Source organism: Lagopus leucura, unplaced genomic scaffold (genome assembly GCF_019238085.1).
Source record: "Lagopus leucura isolate 7727_CA_CO unplaced genomic scaffold, USGS_WTPT01 Super-Scaffold_760, whole genome shotgun sequence".
NCBI classification, from domain to species: domain Eukaryota; kingdom Metazoa; phylum Chordata; class Aves; order Galliformes; family Phasianidae; genus Lagopus; species Lagopus leucura.
This window is the reverse complement of record NW_024962257.1, coordinates 12,664,818-12,687,479: the sequence shown is the minus strand read 5'-3', so window position 1 is coordinate 12,687,479 and position 22,662 is coordinate 12,664,818. Positions and strand designations below refer to the sequence as shown.

The window sequence follows — 22,662 nt, the reverse complement described above, 5'->3', positions numbered from 1 at the left end:
TTGAGCCACGTGCTGGGATTTTCTGCTCACGGTGAGATGTTATCCTGTGCCTGGCTCCAGCCTGCGACTCGAGGGAGTGCAGTCACACCAAGGCAGCTCACAAAACCTCAGCCAAGCTGTGATCTTGTGCTGGGGCTCCGGACTGGGGGCAGAGGAGCAATATAGGCATGCTCTTGCATTCATGTGATCCTGCAGTCCCTGCATCCTGGAACAGCCTGCTTTTCTCTTCCCAAGGCAGCTTGGCATCAGCTCCCATAACGGTATCCATGTGCACGCTGCTGCGAGCATGAGAGGGCAGAGAGGGAGCCAGGCAGCAATCCTGTCCTGTCCAGAAGCTCCTCGCTCTGTGCCAGGCAGGCCTGTTGTGTGCTGTAGGTGCTCTTTGGGTTATTTATCACTATATTGGTTTATTTTGCTGCTTTCCTCCTCGTGTCACCTGTAACGTAACCCAAGGAAAAGGAATACGGTGCCATCTTGGGCACAGGTACTGAGAGCCCCTGTGCTCTTCCTGTCTGTTTATTGTCCTGGAGCCAGCAGTGTGTACATAAATTCAGCTGTATGTGTACACTTGCACTTATCCCAGTGCCCAGGAGCCATTTCCCTCCCTCAGAGCATACGAGTGGCATGCTCTGCTTGCTGAAAAATAAACCTTTATTTACATCTGAAAAGAGTCAGTGTGCAAAATGGTCTCACAGGGGTTACAGCTGTCCGGCAAACCTCCTCCTCAGCCACAGAGCCTGGTGCAGCCTCCTCCAACCTCTGCATTTCCCGAGGGCTGGGCCATGCTCCCAGGGATGGAGAACCGCCCGTATTCACCTGCATGGAGCTGGGAGTAAGAGCTGCCTCCTCCCTGCTGCTGGAGCAGCAAAGCGCTGTGTGATGGGAGCTGCGGCCTCGGCAGCAGGCCTGTTCTGCTACCCAAGGGAAGAGTGAGGGGCTGGGGGTGGGAGGCTGCTGCAATCAGCTTTTATGGGGGCACCAGAGCTGGGAAGAGAGCTCCTGCTGCAGCCGATGCAGTGTCAGGGCTCAGGCTGCTGCAGGAGGTGCTGCGGTGCAGTGCTGGGGAGGAGAGCTGGCAGCTGGCAGGACAAGAAGAGGCTGGTGGGGGTTGCATTGCTCTGTGCAGGGTGGTGGTGAGCAGCTGCTGCAGCACCTCGGTGCAGTGAGGTGGCAAGGTGGCCCTGGCTTAGGTGAGGAGAGCAGGAGTGCAATGCCCAGTGTGGTGCTGGCACAGCTCGGGATGTGACTGGAGCCAGCACAGGTAGGGTGCCAGTGCACGGCTGGGCCTGGTGGCAGCAGGTTCTGCTCCTTGCAGCTCTGCACACGCACGTGGGGCTGCTGGTGGCTGCTCCCTCACTGTGTGCATTGGAATCGGATCCTCCAGCAGGAGCAGAGCCCTGCAGTGCTGCTGTCACTGCGTGCAGCAGAGCGTGGGGTGGTCGAGCTTCCACAGCTGCCACTTCTTCTTCATCTCTGATTTCACCTGGGGTGAGATACCCATGGCTTTTCCCTGGCAATGCCCTTCCCAGCACGAGCAGAGCACCCACCCCCATGAGCCACAGTTGAAGCTACTCCGTTCCACAGCCCCGACCCAAAACCAGAGCCACGTACCTCCTTGTTGGCAAAGCAGTACAGCACGGCCACCAGGAACCCCTAGGGAAACAAAGATGGCTGTGAGTCCCCTGGGATGGGGGCTTTGTGCTGCCTTTGGGGCCGTCCCTAAGAGCGTTCCCAGTGCAGGCACACCAACTGCCCACGTGGGTTGGGGAGAGGGGGCTGTCCTTGTCTCCAAGCTGGGTCACCATCGGGGCAGAAGGAAGGGAGATAGGGCCCCCAACTCTTATGGCCCAGGACAGGGATGGGTTGTGGCTCCACCTCACCTGGAAGGAGTTGAGGAAGAGGGTGAAGAAGACCTTGATGTAGCGCAGGATGCCCGTGGTTTGCTCATCGGTGGCAAAGATGAAGACGACTTCGTGGATCCCAAAGAGGGGGATGAGTGTCAGCGTGGCTTTGGCCAGCCTGAAAGAGGGCAAGGTTTCCCATGGGCACGGCAGCCAGCAGGGAGCAGCTCTTATTGGAGCTCAGGGTTCTCATGTAATGAGGCACAGGATGGAGGAAGCAGCACAGGCTGCCCTGCTGCCCCCGCTCACCGCAGCTTGTAGTCGGCGTAGCCCTTCTGGTTGGCGCGCAGCTTGGCCAGGATCACCTTGAGGATCCGCATGAAGATCAGCAGGTTGATCTGGGGCGACAGTGCGGGGCATCCATGGAGCAGGGCCATCCCTCCCTTCACCCCAACCCCAGCCAGGGGCTGCCCCAGCTTCCAGCACTGTCGCAGGGGTTTCCTACCATGGAGGCGAGCAGGATGGGGATGCGGATGATCCACCAGTATGCCATGTTCTCGTTCAGCGCCCAGCACCTGCCCACGAGACACAGACAGAGGTGTGGTTGCAAGGTGCTGGGGTGCAGGATGAGGCCCCACAAACAGCCACTCACTCTGCATTCTCTTTCAGGTACTTGGCGGCCATCCAGGGCACCACAAACACCACTGGGGTCCCTGCAAGTCACACAGCACACCCTGTAAAACCAAGCACCCGCCTGAGCTGAGAAACCGGCCCCAGGCTGGGGACACTGTGGGGCAGCAGTGGGGCACAGGAACGGTCCCATGCCACCATGCACCCGGGTGGCTCCTACCCCAGCCCAGGTACAGGTACAGCCGGTAGTAATTCTTCTCAGAGAAGACTGCACCGATCAGCAGCTTGTAGAGGTAGACGGCTTCCACCAGGAACCAGTAGTGGTTGGCCAGGATGCAGTACTGCATCAACACCTGTGCTGCACGACAGCCCAGTGCTGCCTGTCACAGAGAGACGGCGTGGGGCTGGGGGCTCGTCCATGGGGTGCCCCAAGAGCTCACCCACCACACGCAAGGATGCCCCAAGAGCTCAGCCAGGGTTTGCACAGTGCACCAAAGCCTCCGCTGTGAGGTACATGCATCCCTCAGAGCTCCCTCACAATGAACGGGAGCACAAAGTGCTCAGCCACAGTGGGGAAACAGCACCAAAGTTTGCCTATGGGATCCCTGAGCGGCTCAGGAACTTGCTCACAGGCTGCACGGACACACCAACGGCCCATGGGCTGGGTGCACGGCCCAAGAGCTCACCCACCCTCCGGATGCACCCACACCCCCCCATGCCCTCACCTCGTGGCTGAGCAGTGCCTGCCAATCGGCCACCTGCAGCACCTCTGCACCCCAGCGCCTCTCCAGCAGCGCGTCCTTCACCATCACCGAGGTGGCCCGCAGCCCAAAGGAGGCAAACAGGTTGGCGTGGATGTAATTCCTGGTGCAGTGCAGCTTCCTGGGGAGAGCCGTGGGGTCAGCAGCCCTCAGCTGCACCCAGGGCACGCTATGGCCCGCAGCCCTGCTCCTACCTGAAGACGGTGAGGACGAGCAGAGCAGAGATGAGGGTGAGGAGTGACAGCGCGTAGCCCACGGTGTACAGCACTTTGAAGCTCACCATCAGCCTGCGGGCGCCTTCCTGCAGGCGAGCCCTGTGATTTCAGCACCCGCTGCCCGCCATGTACCTTGGAGTGCCCCCACCCCACCCGGGCTCCCACCTCCTCGGCGCCATCCTCCAGCTCCTCCTCACACTGTGAGTAGTCCCTCCATGGCTGGCTGCCGTTCACCATCACCCACTGCCCGTCAGCACCGCAGCGCCGGCTCACCAACCCGTGTTTCACTGCGGGCACGGAGCACAGAGTTCCTCGGGGTGCCCAGCCCCCAGATGGCAGTGGGCACCCATAGGCACTATGTTCTCACTGCCCTCCCCGTGCCACACGTGCTCCCGGCCCCTCTCATCCCGACCCACCGCGCTCAGCCCCAGGCCCCACAGCCCCAGCTATGGGACGGCCGCGGCTCAGCGTCACCTTTCTCAAACCAGGGCAGGTAGAAGGGACAGGAGACGTTGACGGCGGTGCCGGGGCTGCCATCGGGCCAGCAGGCGTACATGTCAAACGTGCGGTTGCAGAAAAGCCCTTGGGTCGATGGGGAGAAGCCGACAGTCGGATGCCGGCAGCTCAGACCCCCCGCTGCCCCACACGAGGCGCGCAGACCCGCAGCCCTCGGGGCGTGACGCTGTGACCCGGAGCGGCCCCGCTGCCAGCCGTACCTGCGGGGTAGGGCTCGCTCGCCATCCTCCGCAGGCACTCATCCCGGTACCGCATCCACTCCTCGAAGGTCCTCTCCAGCACCTTGGCCGCGCCGTGCTGCGGCGCAGAGCGGCTCAGAGGGACGCCCCGAGGGCAACCCTCCCCTAGCTCCGGTCCCCACGGCCGCCCCTTACCGGCACGGCAGAGAAGAGGCACATCCACGCGAGATGCACGAGGTACCCGGGACCCGGGGCGTCTCTCATGGCTGTGCCGGGTCCGGCGCTCTGCTCCCCGCAATTGGTCCCGGCTCAGCCCCGGGCCGTGTCCCTGCCGGACCCCGACACCTCGGGGAGCCGGCACCGCACCGCACCGCACCGCTCCCCGCAGCCCGGCTGCCCCAGGTGGTCGGCGGCGGGGCCGGGGCACGGCGGGTGCCACTGGGGTCCGGAGCCTTCCCCCCAGAGCTCTCCCTCCCATCAGAGCTCTCCCTCGCCTCGCATCCCCCTGGCTGAGCCCCCCCGCAGCCTCCCTACCCGGCTCCCAGTACCCCCGAGGGGTGCCGATCTCCCCGCACCCCCCCATTTCAGCACGGCTCCCCCCGCAGCCCCCCGTTCCCTTACCGTGCGCGGCCGTTCCGCAGCCCGGGGCTCAGCGACGCGAACGCGGCAGCGAACGGGCGGCGAATGCGGCCCCGCCGCTTCCCACCAACGCCGAGCCCCGACGGGGGGGGAAGGGGGAGGGAGGGAGTGGGGGCGGCACCGCCTCCCGGGGCTCAATGAAGGCCGCCCCACCGAGAGCGCGGCTCAGTGGGGAAGGGGGGGGGGGAACAGGCGAGGATGAGAAGGGGTCCCCTGAGCCCTTGGAGAGGTGGTGACAGAGGGGTGAGGGGTGCGGACCCCTTGAATACAGCCCAGGGAGGGGCACGGGGTGCTGTGCCCGCTGTGGTGGCTGTCTTTTAGTGGGGTGCTGCTGGGGTCACCTCACCCATGGGGACAGGGAGCGGGCAGCAGTGCTGGGGGACCGGGGTGTCCACCAAAGTCATTGGCAGGCAGTGCGGGGACAAAGCGTGGGGCAAGCAGGTGGGACAGGGTGTCCCTAAATACATCGATGGCATCGATTCATTGTGCAAAGGGTGTGATGTTTACCCTGAAACCAATCCGGTGGGCTCTGCACAAGGGAAGCAGCTCAGAGCAATTAGCAGCTGCATCTGTTGCTCAAGTGAAACGAAGGAGGGCTGAGGATTTGCTGCTCGGAGTGAAACACAACCTGCTGCCCAGGGGGATGTGTGCCCTCGGGGTGCCCTCCCCAGCCCAGAAATCTACTCGTGAAATGAGTGGCCCTGTGTCTGGTGTGTGCAGTGTGGGGTGGAGATGGAAGGTGGATGCCGTGGGGCTTCTCTGCACAAGCATCACTGAGCACAGGGCACAGCACGGTGCTGCCCACCACGCCACTGTGGGATGCTGCAAATCCTACAGGGCGATGCAAAGGAGTGTTTGTGTCTGCAGGCAGTGTTCGCTGGGCCAGAAGGGCTCTTCCCCCCAGAGCAGCCTTGCTGGAAGTGGGGATAACAGCACGGACAGCAGGAGGCACGTGGCCATGGGGCGCTGCTGCTGTGCTGCTTCCCCGGGGCTCTGCTGTTCTCCTCCTGGATGCAGACAGCTGCTGCGATGTGGCTGTGCTGGGAGCCTGGGGCACAGCAGAACGCCGGGGCACACATTTGGGGCTGGGATGGGGTCAGGCTCCCCATGGCCCTGCATCATGAGGCCGCCATCCCACAGCAGAGTGGTTGGTGCCAGCACACATGGATGCTCGGCTGTCTGGAACACACCTGCAGGGTCCCCTGGGAGCAGGAGGGCTGCTGGCTGCTGGCACTCTTTGGCCATGAGGGCCACTGACTGGGCTTCCCGTGTTCCAGGGCTGGATGCAGCTCGGCTTTTGGGGCCGGTGGAGCAGGGACACGAGGAACTCACCGTGCCTCTCCATATTGATGCCCTCAGGCAGGGTCTCCATAGCAACTGCGGTTCAGCTGGGCTGGATCCTGGCCATGGGGCACCGCTGAGCGTGGCTGGATGTGAGCCAGCTCCATCTCCCCACACTGTTCCAGAACAGCAGTGTCCCTGTCCCTGCTTAGGGTTGTGTGGGCCCTCTACATCTGTGCCCCACATCCCGTCGTGTGCAGCCCCACGGTGCCTGGGGGAGCTGAGCACCGAGCAGAGGCACAGCCTGAGTGCAGCAGCACTGTTGGTCCTCACACAGCAGCAATTCGCAGAACAGAAATCAACACATCCTGATTTGCAATTATTCAGTGAACTTCTCAGAAAAGGGTGCTGGAGCTTCTCTGGGTACAGAAATCTAGCATCAGCATGGGGCTGTGCACTGGGGCTTCTGCTCTGCACGCCTGCCCTGAGCTCTGGATGGGCTTTGGTCGCTTAAAAAGCAAAGTATTTCTATATCAGCAGGTGGTGCTATCAAAGGTAGCTGTGAGAGTGCAGTGCAGCGCTGTGGAAGCACATCTGTGGAAGCTCAGAGCTGCTCGCCCTGGGCTTTGCTCCTGTCAGACGGTTCTGCACGCATTCAGCACGATCTGGATCCTGCTCACATCTCCCTGGCTCAGGCAGGGATGGATGCTGAAAACAAATCTCCAGAATTGCCAGAGCCCAGAGCAGCACAGTGCCCACCCAGTGCCGCCACATCCCCCAGCAGTGCTCCTGGTGCACCACCATCAGAATTAATGCTTCTGCCTCCAAACTCACCCCAAAGCAATTCCCTTTCCTCAGCACGGAGCGTGGGGCGGCTCACAGCTCTCGTTGCCCTCTGGGAAGCACCGCTCACTGCCCTGTGCCCACATAAGGGTGGTGCCCTGGGGTATTCCTGCAAGGAGCAGGGGAAAAGCAGCCTTTTGTGCCATTAGATGCTGGAGAGTCTTTCTTACAGTAGGACAGTACCAGCCGAGCACCTCTGCAACCCTTCCCACTGGTGGGATCATTATGGATTTCATGTGGATCTGTGGGTTTTGCAGAGAATTTATTCCCACTAAAAGTAGTTTTGTGAGATGCTGGTGGGCACAGAGCCTTGGGGGACAGGGAGAGATGCTTTCCTGAGCACGCACCAGGTGAGTCCTTGCATCCCAAGGGACACACGTGTATGGGATGGAGCCGTGCCCCTGGGGAGGCTGCGACACTCCCTGCCCCACCGCCTGCTCTGACAGATCTGTGCTGGGCTCACAGGGCTGCTGTTGGATCTGGCATCACTCCCAGCGGCCTGCAGCAGAACCTGGGTCACAGCTCTGCAGTCAGAGCTGCCCAAATCCCCCTCTCTTCCACCGAGTTTCTCGCCTCGTTCAGACAGGAAGGCTGAGCGATAAGATCAAGAACTTCTGTGAAAATCATCTATATTCACATCCTGCCCCAGAGCTGGACTCTTTGTACCCGTCCTCTGCAGAAGGGCACAGCCTGCCCTTCTCCATATGTCAGGGCTCAGCAGGCAGTGCTGCATCCTCACACCGTGGTGCGGCCGCTGTAACCCCAGCATCCGTAATTCAGGGCTGAGAGAGTTCTCATTTTGCTCCTGCCCATTCAGAAGCTGGGTGGGACTTCTCCATTCCCACCTATTTAAGCAGATCTCATCCCATCCGCTGCTGTCTTCCCGGCTGGCCCAGCAGGATGGGATAAATGCAACACACATACCTGGCAGATGTTGCTCCCCAAAATCTGGGAGCTGGGCAGCCTGCAGGATCCCATTGCTCCTTACCCAAATGCACACTTGCTGCTGTCCCAAGAGACTCAGCCCTGCTGCAAGGGCATCTCCAGCACCGACGTGGGAGCAGAGGTGGGAGCACTGCAGCCTCCAATCCCTGTACTCTCTTGTAAAACTGGAAGGGCTTTGCAAAAATAAAGGATTTTCAAGGACTCTACAAACCCAGCTTTAGCCGAGCTGCATCTCCTGCAGTTCCTCACTGCAGCAGGAATTGCTGCTGGGCAGGGCTTTCCACCACCATCCTTCCATGGAGGTCAGCAGCCAAAATGTTGGCTTTGCTGGAAAGACCATAACTTTCGATGAACAGAATGTGATTTAGGATCCTTTCCCATGGCAGTGGTGATGACCTGGGCTTCCAGCCCCACGCTGCCAGTAAATGCAGCTGTGCCAAGGCACCTTACATTGGGCACCCCAAAATGAGGTGAATGCAGGGGAGATGAGCTCTTCCAGCTGGCTTCAGGCAGGGCCGCTGTCACCCAGCTTTGAAGGGAGCTGCTGGAGGGTGGGAATATCACTGTGCTCCTCACTGCTGGGAGCCCGGTGCCTGCTGTCCCCATCCGTCAGACAAAGCCTGGAATAGATCTGGAAGTCTATTTGCTTGGGGATGCTTTTCACCCTAAGTAGCCTCTCTCGCTTATCTGCTGAGTGATCAAGCAGGCGGTTGATTTATTACCCCTTCTGCTTGATACATGGGCTGCTGCTTGGCTCTCCCAGCTCCCTTAACGCCAGCACAGGCAGGAGCTGCCGTGCAAAGTAATTACTGGGAGCATGACATTCCTGGATGCTTCCCTTCCCCAGAGGCAGAGCTCCACATCCCTGGGGTCCCTTGGCATAAGCTGCGCTGTGTCTTCCTCCCCCAGCTGTGGGGACCCCCATCCTCCTTAGCTCAGAATTGCTCCTTACATGTCCCATCCTTTCTTCTGGAGACATGAGATGCAACCCAAGCCTTTTCTTCCTCTCATTAATAATAATATACATACATGTAAACATTTTTCAGCTTTAGATACGTAAGTTTCAAGGCAGGGTGAGGGTTTGGATGAAGCTGGGGCACAGAGGAGCCTCCTGCATATGATATGGGCACAGTTCTGCTGCCATGGCTCAGCCTGCCCAGGAGGGCTCTGTGACCACAGCTCCTGTTCCTGTGCTCCTACACCCCAAAGTGTCTCCAGGATGCACCCAAAGTGTCCTCGAATTGTCCCCAAGCTGCCCCGCATGGCTTGCCTGCTGCTGAGCACAGTTCATTTGGGATCTTTGAGTATCAGAAGTCCCTGCTGCAGTGATCTGGCACAGGAATCTCAGCTGCTCCTCTGGGCTGCATGTGATGGGAGCAATGCGAAGCAGCAGCTCTCCACAAAGTATTATGGAAAAGAAATGCTTAAGGACAATGTGCCAGGTGCTGCGATGTGAGGATGTGAGAATTTGGCTACAGGGATATGAGAGTAACTTCAATGTCAAGCATTGCCATTCTACTGCAAAGAACAGTAGAGCTCTAAAAATGAAAATAAACAACCAAAAAGGGAGATGGTGGCTGATGGAGGAGCAAGGTGAGACTGGTGAGATCCCTCTGGTTCTAAAATGATGATAATGGGGCAAAGCAATAGAAAGCTCTCTTGGCTGCAGGGGGATCCCATGTGGGCAGATGTGACCAAATTGCTCTTTCTCTCTTTGGACTTTGGGAAGAAGCAAGCAGATGCATGCTGCAAGGTCGGGTTGTCCCTGCACTGAGACTGCACCACCTTCCCCATCCATCTCCTTGTTGGCTGCAGAAATCTCCCTCCCTGCTGCACAAGCCAAGGCATGGTTTGCACTGGCTTCTTTTCAGGAGCTTCTTTTCCAACAAAATCTCCAGCTTTTGCAGTGGTGAAGGAGAAAAAGCCGTTAGGTGTGAGCTGGGCCGTGCTGTGGCCATGGGAGATGGGGAGCTGTGGCCATGGAGGTGGGCTTACATGCTGTGGTATGGGCACAGCTTTGCAGCTGTGGTTTGCTCGTCGGTGCACCTCAGTTTGCTCCAAAGCTGCACCCACTCCAGTAGCACATTTGTGCTGCCTGGTATTCGTGTTTGAGTACGAAAGGAAGAGCTGAGGTGAGCAGCACATTTATCACCAACTGGGTGATAAATCTCACATCTCGAGTGCTTGGAGCTGGCAAGTGGAGCACTGCTTCTCCAAACTGCAGAGCCGGCCTGATGAAACCAGGCCAATCCCCTTAGAGCACAGACCACAGAATCACAGAACGGCCAGGGCTGGATCTCAAGGATCACGAATCTCCAACCCCCTGACACATGCAGGGCCACCAACCTCCCCATTTCACACCAGCCCAGGCTGCCCAGGGCCCCATCCAACCTGGCCTTGAACACCTCCACGGATGGACGGGGCATCCACAGCCTCTCTGGGCAGCTGTTCCAGCACCTCACCACTCTCTCTGCAAAGAACTTCACTCTGACATCCAACCTCAATCCTGCCTCTTTCAACTTCAAACCATTTCCCCTTGTCCTGCTGTTATCCACCCTTTCCAAGAGTTGACTCCCCTCCTTTTTGTAGTCTCCCTTTAGGTACTGCAGGCTGCAATGAGGTCACCCCCAGCCTTCTTTGCTCCAGGCTGAACAAGCCCAGCTCCCTCAGCCTGTCCTCATAGGGGAGGTGCTGCAGCCCCTGATCATCTCTGTGGCTCCCCTGCACCTCTCCAACATCTCCCTGTCTTTCTTGTCCTGGGGGCTCCAGCCCTGGACGCAGTGCTGCAGATGGGGCCTCACAAGAGCAGAGCAGAGAGGGACGGTCACCTCCCTGTCCCTGCTGGCCACCCCTCTGCTGATGGAGCCCAGAATCCCATTTGTTTCCAGCTGCGATCACTCACTGCTGCCTCACGTTCAGCTTTCAGGATGCCCAGGTTCTTTGCTTTCCGCCTAAGTTTGGTCCCTCCGCCGCGCCGTAGCGCGTTGCCATAGCGACGCGCGGCGCGGCCTGGCGCGATGTCGTACCGCGATGTGCGGAGTGAGTTCCGCGGGGCGGGCGGGCACGGCGGGACCCGGGGGCGGCTGCGATTTACGGAGAAGCTCTTTCCAAATCCCTCTGTCGCTCCGCGGAGCGTTGTGTAGTGACGTGACGGGGTCGGCTGTCGAGGTCCGTCCGATGTCGGTAGGCCTCAGCCCCGCCGCGCGCTCTCTTTCAGACCTGGCCGAGATGCTGCGGGCGCTGGGTTATCCCCGCCTCGTCTCCATGGAGAACTTCCACGGGCCGAACTTCGCGCTGGTGGCCGAGCTGCTGCTGTGGCTGGTGAGGAGGTGGGTTCGCTCTGTGCGGTGTGCCGAGATGCCTTCCGTGCGCGCCGAACCGCCTCGCAAAGCCCGGCTGCTCCCATCCCCTGAGCAGGGGCGCCCACGGCTCACAGCCCGCCCGGCCTCGCCTGGCGGTCTGCAGGGACGGGGCACGGTCAGCTCTCTGTGCAGCCTGTGCTGGTGCCTCGCTGTCTAATCGCTATCCTTATATCTAATCTAAATCCCCCTTCTTTTCCTTTTAAACAGTTTCCCCTCGCCCTGCCACGGCAGCTCCTGCTATAGGCCTTCCCCTTCCTCCTTACTGCCCCTTTAGACACTGAAAGGACCCCGCTCCCCAGCTGTGCCAATGCGCAGTGGCGGCCCCTCGAGGCGCAATTTCGAGCTTGTTGCGGTTGCCATTGCTTTGCCTCGGCCTCGTTTAGCGTCTGTGCTGTTTCAAAAAGAGATGCTCACCTACTGCTGTCCTGCTGTACTTTTACAGCCACCAAACCCACAGACAAACTTTGTTTAAGTGTTTATGGGACGTGACTTCCTAATCAAGTTATCTTCTTTCCTCCACGTGAGTGGAAAAATAACCAAAGCTGCTCCTAACTTGCAATATTACAGTGAACTGCCTGCCTCATTGCTGTTTCTTTGGCCTGAATTTGTAATTAATGTAACAGCTGGGAATCTAAGTGTAATGGATGTGTTTCCTGAATGTTGTCACAATAGTAATAGAAGAAAATAGGGGAATACTTATAAAATGATTCAAAAGTGCTGGAATTGAGTTACCTACACATTCTTTACCCTGTTACACACAGGGCCTGCGTTACTTGTTGCCTTCACCTCATGTTTCAGAACATGAATCGAAGTTCCCTCATGGTTTGTAGCAGTTCCACCACACGACAATTGACAGAAATTAAAGCTGCTGCTCTTTAAAATAGCATTTTTTAATGTGCCCACGTGCTTACGAAGCTCAAACTGGTGTGTTGTAACATTGCTGACAGCCCTGAGCTCAGGAGGAGGTGATTTCATTTCAGACCAAACCTCAACTGAACGCCAGCATCCCTCTCTGTTCAGAGTAAGGCTCATGCAGTGACAGGCAGCTTTTCTGCTCAAGAAGCCTTTTGATTCCACTTTAGAGCACAGAGGATGCTTTGCACATACCTTGCTTTTAATTGCAAACATGATTTGAAAGAGAAGATTGGGGTTTTTTGTCTGCCTGAATGTTGGAAATCTGAAAGCCTTTTATAAGATCTCAGGAATTTCTCTTTTTTCTTCCCTGGATCCTGTAGGGTGGTGACTTCTAGAAGCTTCTGCATTTCACTGATGTTTTTTTAAAAGCAGTTCACAAACTTTCAGCCTGTTTTCTTTTCTTTGTGTTTCATTTGGATTTGAAAGTAATATTTGTGGAAGGATCTCTGAGGGCAGGGACCTCACTCTTGAGTACTTTGAGAGGCTGGAAACACGTCTGGCTTTGTTACTGCCAGCAATAGCAAGCTGGCACAGGGCATTTTCATTCAGCACCTGAAAGCTGGCAATATTAACCTGGTGGTTTTGAATTGTGGAGCCACAGGTGATGGAGGTCAGTTTGGTTGCTGTCAGCTCTTTGTGGTTTAAGTAGGAGGTTATTTTCTAGGCGTTTCCTGGACTTGATATTGCGAACTCCATTTTGCTCCTTTGCAGAACCCTGATTGAAAATACATATTTAGTGTCCCAAAGGACCAATTCCTGATGGAGAAACATCTCAGGCTTTACAACTTGTGCGTTTTGGGCACAGCCCCAGCATGGCACCGTGGGGCCTTGACAGCCCTAGCTGCAGCAGGAGCTGTTTGCCAGGCTCATACATGTTGGCTTTTTTCACTTCTTTGCCTCTCAGGTGAAGCAGTTTCCTTAACCTGCACGTGAATTTCTCATCCGAATCCATGTGTGCTTCCACAGGTATGAACCTCAGTCTGACATTCCCCCTGATGTTGAGACAGAACAGGACCGGGTTTTCTTCATTAAGGCTGTAGCTCAGTTCATGGTACGTCAGCTTATTTCCCACTGAAATGCTTGTTCCATGTTGGCGTGGATGATTTTGCCGTAATCCCTTACAGGTTCCTTGGCTGAGCTGTACTGTATGCTTGTGATGTATGTCAAACAGCAAGCAGCATTGTTTCCTCTCCAAAGTAATCACATCCAGCTTGTGAAATTGAAATTGACCAGAGTATTCTGCTCAGGATTGAAAATAAAAAAAAAAAGAAACAGGAAGAGGAAGGCAGAGGGAACTTTATTTTAGGACTTACTGATAGTAAAGCTTCAGCTGCTGCAGTGATAGAAGCAATACAACTCCATCCCTAACCCTGCGTGTAGTTTCATTTGAGTCACAGGAGTAGGTTGGTAGGAATGTTCCTGCTTGACTCAGAGGCTGTTTGGGGCCTGGTGCTCCCTTGGGTTTGTGTTTGCATGGCTCCAAATCGAGGCCCTGTGGGATCCTGCAGTGGCAGTGACCCTGAGCTTGCACAGAGGTCGGGTTCTTACTGAGGTCTTGTGCTGTTGCATCTGGCTTTACACAATCAGGAGCTGCTCATCTAATGCTAAAACGGTGTTAATCCTCATCACTGCATTCTTGGAGTGGAAGAAAAAAGGTAAGAGTGAAAGATATAGAGGATCTATTTAAAACAGATTCAGAAGAGATTCTTGGTTATGTACAGACAATTTTGGGTGCCACGTTTTCCTTATGGTATCGAATCAGACTTTAGCATTCTGTTGTGCATGCCTTCTCATGAGATTGAGGCATATTTTGCTCAGCACAAATCTTTTACCACTGCTGTAAAATAGCAGGCTACACCTCAGACATGAGGCTGCCTGCTTGAACAAGCCGTGCCATTATGGCAGTCTGGGAAATACATGTGGTTCTATGTGGGCTTTGCCTCTGTTTTCCTAAATTGTCTTTGAGTGAAATACATTATTTTTTTTCTTTTTGCTTGACATTGATTTTTCTCTCTTGAGGCTGAATGGAGCTGAAATTGGAATTCCTGTCTTTAACCACATCCTTCATGGCGTGGTGTGTAGGTTTTCTTTGTGCAGTGGATGTTTAACAGGTTCTGTCCACTTAATGACAAACTTCTCTTAAAATTGAATCCCCGCTGTTTCCACGATTCAGTTTTTTTAGATCCCTTCTGCTGAAGGAGAGGGGAAGAGCACATGCTTGGCTTTCCTCGTTCCATGTTGGTTCAGCTGAGGTCGTGGCAGCCAATATTTTCCAAAACGATGGAGCGTTTTTGTACTGCAGGTCTCACAGTGGCCCTGTTCGGAGTGCACAGCATCAATAACCTGTTCTTCTCACTGTGCTGCATGCATGAGGCAGGTGCAGCCACTTGGCAGGGGGTGCAAGGACCACACTTGTGTCCATTCTCTGACAGATGCGTGGTTTCTATGATGCTCGCTTTTCTCCTTCGCTATTTTGAAGTATAAAAAGAGGGTATTGTAATTTTTAATGACTTTTTTTTTTTTCTTTACAGAGATGGAAGGCAAGAGAATGAAGTCAGTAATGTTGTAACAGGGAATAATTTGAGAAACAATAAAATACTCTGAAGCTACTGCTGGAAGAGAAGGCAGTTAAATTAGGATAATTGATCTTATTCTTGTAACTCGTTAAGGGTGAAATTTACCTCTCTGCAGCATCATCACAAGGCCTGGGCAGCACTTACATTCCACTTAAACTTAATTTGAGTTTAAGTGGTGCACAGGGCTTTTGCTGATCTTCACATGGGGAAGAATTAATGAATAGTTTGAGTTTTTTCGTTCTGGCAATTATCTGCAAATGTTCTGGCATACAGAAAGTACACACATCTCAGAAAGATTTCTTCAGAAACCACGGTGATATGGTTAAGAAAATCTCTTTCCAAACAGGAAGATTTATTTGAAGCAGACAAGTGCCTCCAGTGGGAGCTTCTGAGTGAAGTCAGAGGAGGCAAATGGAGATTTTGTTGTTCTTTGTGGTGTGATGGTTTCTTTCTTTCCAAAGGCTACCAAGGCCCACATAAAGCTCAACACCAAGAAGCTGTACCAGGCAGATGGCTATGCAGTGAGAGAGCTGCTGAAGGTCACCTCTGTGCTTTACAGTGCGATGAACACGGAGGGAGTGGAGTGCACAGACATCACTGAAGAAGAAAGCAGCAAATTCAAGTTTGATCTTGGCTCAAAAGTAAGGAAAACTTGTACTCTTGGTGTAGGCAGGTTGTGTTGTGTGAACCTGTGCAAAACAAATGCATTTTCTGTCTGAGATGTAAGCAGAGAACGTTCTCACAAGGAAGTTGGATGGCTTTGTCTTGGCTGCACTGCAGGACTTGTTTTAATCTCTGTGTCCTCATATCCAGAAGCATAGTACAAAGAAATAGTGGCACCAAATTGGTTACAATTGTTTTGAAATGCTGTTAAAATTGTAGAGATGTTGGAGTGCACAAGGATGAAGGTGATTTTCTGTCTACTAACATCACTGCGGCGGTGCGAGCTTCCAGAAGACTGACTGAACATTGGATTTTGGGCCAGTTTGCACTGAACAAAAAGGGAATCTCCACATTATCCTAACAGACATCAAAGCCATGCAAGCCCTTAAATGCCTTCCTGAGATACTAAAGAAAGCCACGCTGTGTTAAACAAGAGTTCTTGTTGCTGCCTTTTGTTACTTTTAGCTCCTCTCCTATATCCTGATATAGAATTTGATTATTTTATAGCAATGCTCTGTGGTGTCTGCCTGTTAGACTGTAATACTGCTGTTCTTGAAAAGATGGCAGAACCACAATTATTCCTCTTTATGAGGAAAGCACCTCAGAGAGATCACGTGGAAAACCACTTCTAGATGATCCCTGCTCAGTGCTTACACACTGTCCTGCTCACATACCTTTTGGTGTACACACCTGTGCATATGAAGGAGAAGATGTTTCTGTTTGCCATGAGTAGCACATGAACCAACACGTGGCTGAGTCAGCTTTGAGGAGGTTTTATCACTGACCTGAAGTGTCTGGGGTCTCACCAGGCAGCCTGTGTCTAAATGGTGCCTAACCAAGGCCAAGTTTAAGCCCAGAGGTGGGCTTAATCTGACTCCAGTGGACAACTTCAGTGCTGTGGCAGAGCTTCAGTCTCTGTGCTGGCCTCCTTTTTTAACACAAAAATAAGAAAAATCTGTTATTGATTTTCTTTGTGATACTGTGAATGCTCTTTTACTATTCTGTGCTCCTGCTGTGTTTCCAGATTGCTGACTTGAAGGCAGCTAGGCAGCTTGCTTCTGAAATCACCTCCAAAGGAGCAAGTCTGTACGACTTACTTGGTAAAGAGGTAGAGCTGAGGGTAAGTACATCATGGGGAGTGGATAAGAACATTTGTTCACTAGATGCTGCAGAGGAGAAAGGTGCAGAAAGCGGAGCAGCTGCTTGTGACAGCTGCATCTGAAATGAGTATTGTGTTGCTTGAAGGAATGGGTCAAAGTTTGTGTTCTCTTCCCACTCATATTAATACTCAGGTTTTATTAATACTTGATTGCAGTGAAACTGAGAGAACAGTTTGGCATTTCTCCTTTAGAAGAAAACTGAAGTAACCTCTGTAGAACCGTTTGGAAATATTGACTTTGTGTTTATGTTCTAGCAGTGCTGATAGATATATTTGGAAAGATAAATTATTAATGCTCTGAGTTATCCAAGTGCAAGGCTCATTATTTCTGTTACAGTAATTGAAAGGCATGGAAAGCCTGCAGGGTACAGATTTTTCAGTTTAATTGTAAAATCACCAGCTACTGCATGAAGTCACAGACGTGCCATCAAACTTTGCCAATAAATCTCTCAATTTGTTTCTCTAATGTGCTTATCTGTAATGCTGGAGGTTATTTGTTTACTGATAATAGACACTTAGACAAGGGAAGCCCTGGAAGTTCTGGCATCATTTTTTGGTCATCTTCAGGTTTGTAACATCTGAGCTGTGGGAAGCACATCCTGCAAGGGCAGCAGGCTGCGTGCCTTGGCAGCTAATGCTCTTAAATCCTTCTTGGTGAAGTGCAGAGATTGTGTGAAGCATTGCCTCTCCTGCAAGATATGACAGATATGCCACATGAAAGACATGAATATTTTTAGAAGGGATAGAGGAGTGATAATCCACCTGAATTCAACATAGACAAGTCTTACAGAATGGTTAATCTGTTACTTCTCGCCTGGTATTCTTTACTTAATATCCTGGCTTTGAAATAATTTTCACATGAAGACCACCTAATGTGTTAATGTTTGCTTTAGAACATTAAGCTGTGCTGTTAGTGTAGGCAGCACCTCTTGGAACTCAGCTAAAAGGTCAGGTACAGGCCAGGTCCACATGTTTAAGAAGTCATTAAGCATTGCTTTGAAATTGAGCGTTGTTTTATCTCTTAAAATTGAGGCCTTTAGGAGCCCAAGTGACTGCAGTAGTGGACCTTCAAAAAGGGACTTGCACGAGTGCAGAGCACTGAGGACATGGAATGACAAATCAAGAGCTGGATGAGTGCTTCATTGCAGCCACTTCTCCTTGCACCCATTAAGAGATCTTCAGCATTATTCTGTTGAAGGGGCAGTTTGTAAAAGGACAATTGATTATTTACTCTACAGAGTGTCTTTCTCATGACGTAATGACTGAGGGCACGAGCTGCAGCTGATGGATTTTACAGAGGTGCTCAGTTTACATCTTGCAAAAAGGTCTGACGGACTGGATTTGTTATCTTCAGGAAATCCTGCCATGGGAAAGACAACCTCTGCTTCTGCCTCGTTAGCTCTGAGTTTGTATCTTAAAAGCACAACAGAGTGCAGCACAGAAGCTGTGATGCTGTGTTCCTGTGATTTGTTCCTGGCTTCAGCCTTCTGAGCAATTTGTTGGAGCTGAAAACCCCGTTTGTTTTGGGGTTACAGAGCCACAAGGTTGCACTAAGCAGCTTTCCCTTTAGCTGCGTGGCTTTATGCTTGCCTTCTAAAGATTACTGGTGATGGTGATTACTCATCTTTTGGTTCTTGTTGCTGTCAGTTTCTTTATTGCAAACGAGGACTCTGCACTTGCAGTGTTTGAAAGAGAAAGGGATAAAAGCCAGTAGTAGCCATGGCCTCTTTGGGGTGGAACCAGTGCTGGGCCTGTGCCTGGGAGTGCAGTGGGTAATGGTCTTCCCTGGGGCTGTGTGCCCCGTTCTGCTGAGAGGATGTTGTAAAATGGGAGCAATTCAAGCACTTTCACACAGAGTGTTTTTAACTGGGATCTCTTCGTTTTGTTTTTCTTTCTGGCAAATGTGTTCAATCTTATAATGAACGTGTGAATTGATAGGAAGGGATGAAGAATTTGTGTTCTGCTAGGAATTGGAAGGCTCTTCACAAAAATATACCTGTTGTTATTATTTTTTTTACAAAACGGCAGTTTAGGTGCTGTGAAAATTATTTGCAGCCCATGTGCTGGAGAAAGCAATCTCCCGAAAATGAGCTGAACTTAAAGCTGTTATTCTGAGTTGTTTACAGACTGCTTGTAGCAGGGAATTGCCACGACACCAGTGCTGGGCAGATTGACTGCTTTTGGCAGCCGTGCCCCTTGTTGCATGGGGAGCTGATGGAGGCAGGAACACCAGTGCCTTTGGGAGAGGTTGGAAAACAGAAGTGAGACTTAATGGAAGAGGTTTCCCCCAGCTTTTGTTTCCTTCTTCCCAGGAGCCACAGAGCAAAAACCTCACCCTCGAGTGGATATGGCTGCTGTAGCTTCTGTGCTTGTGAAACAGATTTAATAGCTTTCTCTTCCCATCTAAAGCTTAAATAATAATAAGGGGAAATGCTGTTTTATGGTTTGCTGATAGCATCTATGCTACGGTTTTGATTCATTATAGCTGTGATTCAGTTCAGGAGCACTAACCTTGCAGAGCTATGGTGCCTCAGACTTGAACGTGGCTCTATGCATCTAGAAGCAGATAGGAGAGGGAAGCACAGAGCAAGCTTACAGGTGGGAGGTGAACTCAGCTCTGTGGAGCAGTGGGGCTGAGCTGGTTGAGCAGCGTGCTCAGCACTCCACCGTGCAGCTTGCTGCTTGGCCTTTTGTGCTGCAAAAGCCTTTGAAAGCTGTTGAAACTCCACAGGCTTTGTGTTTTAATCCTGTAGAACTTCTCTACCATGTTCCTGTTTCCACAATGAACTTCTGTAAAGGAACTTCTTTCCAGGTAAAGTGAGCATCTCATCAGTGGGGCCAGGAGCTGCCAGCCCTGCCATTCCCGTGTGTGTGTGTGAGCAGCAGGAGGGCAAAGGGAGCTCAGTGTGGCAGCCCAAAGCAGCCCCCTGGCAGCAGCAGCTCCATCCTGGCTACAGTGCAGCATCCTCAGGGTTCTAAGGGGGATTTCCTACCTGAAGTTGGTGGCAGGAGGGCAGGGTGTCACTGGGAAAATAGGGGGTTTATGGTAACCTTGGGACAGGTGATTCATTACCTGTAACCTGATAGATTAGATTTCATCATCCTCATTTTGCCTTGCAAATATTTTAAAGTAATTGAGCTATATAGAGCTCGCTTGAGTATGAAATGAGCTCATCAAGTGAGGGGCTGGGAGCCAAATGCAGTTGTTTTCTGCCATCGCCATTAAGTCTGATAATGGCTGTGGAAGCTGGTGGAGTTGCAGTTATTTCTAAACAGCCAGTGCTGAGGGCAGGAAAGAATTGCCTGTAATTTCACACTATCCTTCCTAGATTCTTTTCTCCACAGCCTGCTGGGATGGGATCCTATGCCTGCCCTTCCCACTCTGTTTCAAGTGGGCAGAAGTGCTGTGAGTTGTGACCTCACGTGGGGAATTAGAGCCTTGTGTGTAGATAGCAAATCAGTTGCCATTCCTTGAAGGTTACTTTTACTATTTTTTAATGTGAAGATTATTGTTTCCATTGCTTATTTTCTTTTGACATTGCATGGCTAAGTAATGCACGCACTGAATGGCGTTGGTGGAGAGATTGTGCTGTTAGAGAGCAATAGGAGAGCAGTTGGGTTTATTTCTTCATCACATTTTATGTGCTGAACCTGTTGCATATATTAAAACGTGTTGATGGATGTGATACAGTGCTAATGAATTAGAGAACATGGTGGTTTTTTTGTTCCCTGAACCTCTTCCTTTTTTTTTTTTTTTTATTCCTCCCCTCCAATTCATCCATTTCCAAATGCTGAAATGGAGGATCTCAGTACCTAGGCTTAGTTAAGCTGAGGTCTTGTTTCTGTCCTGGGTGAAGACTGCTTCATTTTCCTGTAGCTGTAAAGGAAATGCTGGCATTTGGCACTAATGGGTTGAACACATCTGTTTTCCTTGTCTCTGCACCTCCTGGGGAAAGATCACTGGGAAAAGTAAAGTAAAACTCATTTTTATTTCCTGTAGACACATTGACTCTAATTTGTGTCACAACCTTGCCTTTCTTTAGAGGAGCTCTTTTTGCACACAGTTGCTATAGGAGCTGTGTGGAAAATTGTTATGCATGAGGTAAATGATTGTTCCAAGCCATAGGTCACTTTAATAAATTACTTTCTGAATGAAAACAAATTTCAGCTGAAGGAGAGAAGAGTTATTAAGGGAAAGTCTCTATTAGATGTGTTGCAGATACATGTTGATGTAAACGTGCCTGTATTTATTGGGAAGTGTGTTTGTTTTCCTGGAAATGTGGCAGTGTGCCTTTCTGAGGCCTTTATAAATCCATCATTTCCTGACTGCGTTCTGGTATATATGTAAATTGCTTTCAGAATTAATCTATAACGTTAAAAACAGCCACCAAAGGTCACCCAGTGCTTCATTTAGGAACACTGCAGGGATCAAAGCATCAAAACCTGCAGGCACTCCTTTGCTTCGTTCAAACTGTGATGCAGCTGGTTAAGATTCTGCAGGAAAACAAGAAGTATCTAAAGCTATGCTTGTCTCATCAGATGGAAGTCACATGTGTCCCTTTTGGCTTCACTAAGAATCCAGGTTTTATGTTTGAGAAGAAGGAGCAGAGAACAGCCCTACAGAAAGCCTTTTGGTTTTAAAATGCATTGGGCCCAAACTTTGGCGAGACAGTTTGCTGCTTCCACTCTTAGCAGTCCAAGCATAGAGATTGGAAAGCTGGAATTCAAAGAGTCTGTTTTTGAATATGCACAGCACAAATTCTATGCACAGAGATGTATTTAGCTCTGTTTTGCTCTCTTACTGGGACGAATTCTGCATTGCATGACTGTATGGCCCTGATTTTTCACAGCTTTTATATCCAGCTTTGGAAGAAGAGCAAAGCACTTGGAGTTTTGGATTTCTAGCTTTTATTCCTCCCCTCAGGTTGGTAATGCTGGGGTTTGTTTGGGTATGGAGTAGGAATGCATGTCTGTTATTCAGGTTTCTTCTTCCCTGTCTCTCTTTGCACCATTTTCAATGCTCAGGATGACCAAAACACACACAAACTGAAATAATTGCAGTCTCTGAGGGGGGGATTTACTAAATCTCAGTTAGCTCTAAGCCGTGTAAAACTGAAGAAAGGTGGTAATAGTCTTTTTTTTGATGCACTTTGCTTGTGCTGAGGCTGGGCAGCCCCTTTGGTCTGTGTGCTGCTTCTCTTCTTGGCTCTCACTCCATGTGTGACCTTGAAACTGTGTAGTCCCTACTATCCTCTTGTGGAAATAGTTTCTGTAATTGTGTAGATTAAAGCTCTTAACAGCCAAAATGCTCCCCAGTCTACTGAGGATACATTTCTAAGTGAGGGCCATTGGAATGTGTTACTGTTATGTATGCACAGGGTGTAAGTTTGTTCCAGCACTGATGCAGCCATTGAGAATCTCTTTTCCAACTTCAGCTTGCGTTGTGCTTGGATTAACCTCACAGGAGAGCTACAGGCATTTGGATCCAGCTGTGGCACTGAGATGGCATTAGTTAAATGCCAGAAAAGCTGCCCCCAAAGCACTCTCCCCACTCGGTGCTGTGTGCTGCCTGCCTCTGTAAGGACAGAGGTGGCTCTCACTGAATGGCAGCTGCTCCCTTCGGTTCTCTATGAAAGTTAACTACAAAAAATTGTTTTGTTTTAGCACTGAAAGCATTTTCCATCTGCCAAATGTTCCTTCTGGGCACCTGGTGCTGCCTGGGGGAAGTGGGTAAACTAATTTCTCTCATTTCCTGTGCTTTGGCTGCAAAGTTGCCACGCACATCTCAGAGATAAAGTGATTTCCAGTGGAAATTGGTGGCTTGAAATGTCCAGTGCTCTGGAGAATGACCTGGCTTACTGCAGGTGGGTTTTTCCAACTGCTGCTTCAGACCAAAGCCCAGCTTAACTCTTTCTGAGCAAAGAGGATGAATGCAAAGGGAGAAGCCAAAATGAAACCTTGCAGTTGTACAGAGAAGTCGAGCAGAGACTGCCCTACACTTTGGATTGCTTTAACCAGAACCATGGCTATATATGATGTGGATATAGCATTTTTGGTTACGTGGTTTACATAACAAAGGATTTTCTAATGAACTTCCCATTAGTATCTGGCTTAGCATCGTTAGCAAACAGAGAGGT

General features: G+C 51.7%; 2 protein-coding genes across 6 annotated transcripts in view; one reads left to right on the top strand and one right to left on the bottom strand.

The window, feature by feature from the left end:
- Positions 1-697: 697 nt before the first annotated feature.
- Positions 698-4,620, bottom strand: LOC122176222 (glucagon receptor-like). The gene is given in 15 exon segments (XM_042864575.1): positions 698-1,483; positions 1,612-1,653; positions 1,881-2,019; positions 2,151-2,239; positions 2,347-2,416; positions 2,494-2,554; positions 2,692-2,851; positions 3,197-3,353; positions 3,427-3,533; positions 3,613-3,734; positions 3,922-4,029; positions 4,164-4,260; positions 4,338-4,429; positions 4,432-4,572; positions 4,575-4,620. Coding segments are annotated over 15 exon segments (1,503 nt in total). The 3' UTR covers positions 698-1,411.
- Positions 4,621-10,844: 6,224 nt separating this feature from the next.
- CLUAP1 (clusterin associated protein 1) overlaps positions 10,845-22,662 on the top strand; it is a 55,640-nt gene continuing 43,822 nt past the window's right edge. For 2 of the 5 annotated variants that reach the window (XM_042864762.1, XM_042864760.1), the window contains exons 1-5: positions 10,845-10,889; positions 11,068-11,179; positions 13,094-13,178; positions 15,165-15,344; positions 16,391-16,486. In XM_042864762.1, the coding sequence (XP_042720696.1) occupies positions 10,868-10,889; positions 11,068-11,179; positions 13,094-13,178; positions 15,165-15,344; positions 16,391-16,486 (495 nt within the window). In that variant the 5' untranslated portion in view covers positions 10,845-10,867. Of the gene's footprint in view, positions 10,890-10,921; positions 11,180-13,093; positions 13,179-15,164; positions 15,345-16,390; positions 16,487-22,662 lie in introns of those variants that run through there. The other 3 variants (XM_042864763.1, XM_042864759.1, XM_042864761.1) reach the window with 3 other exon arrangements.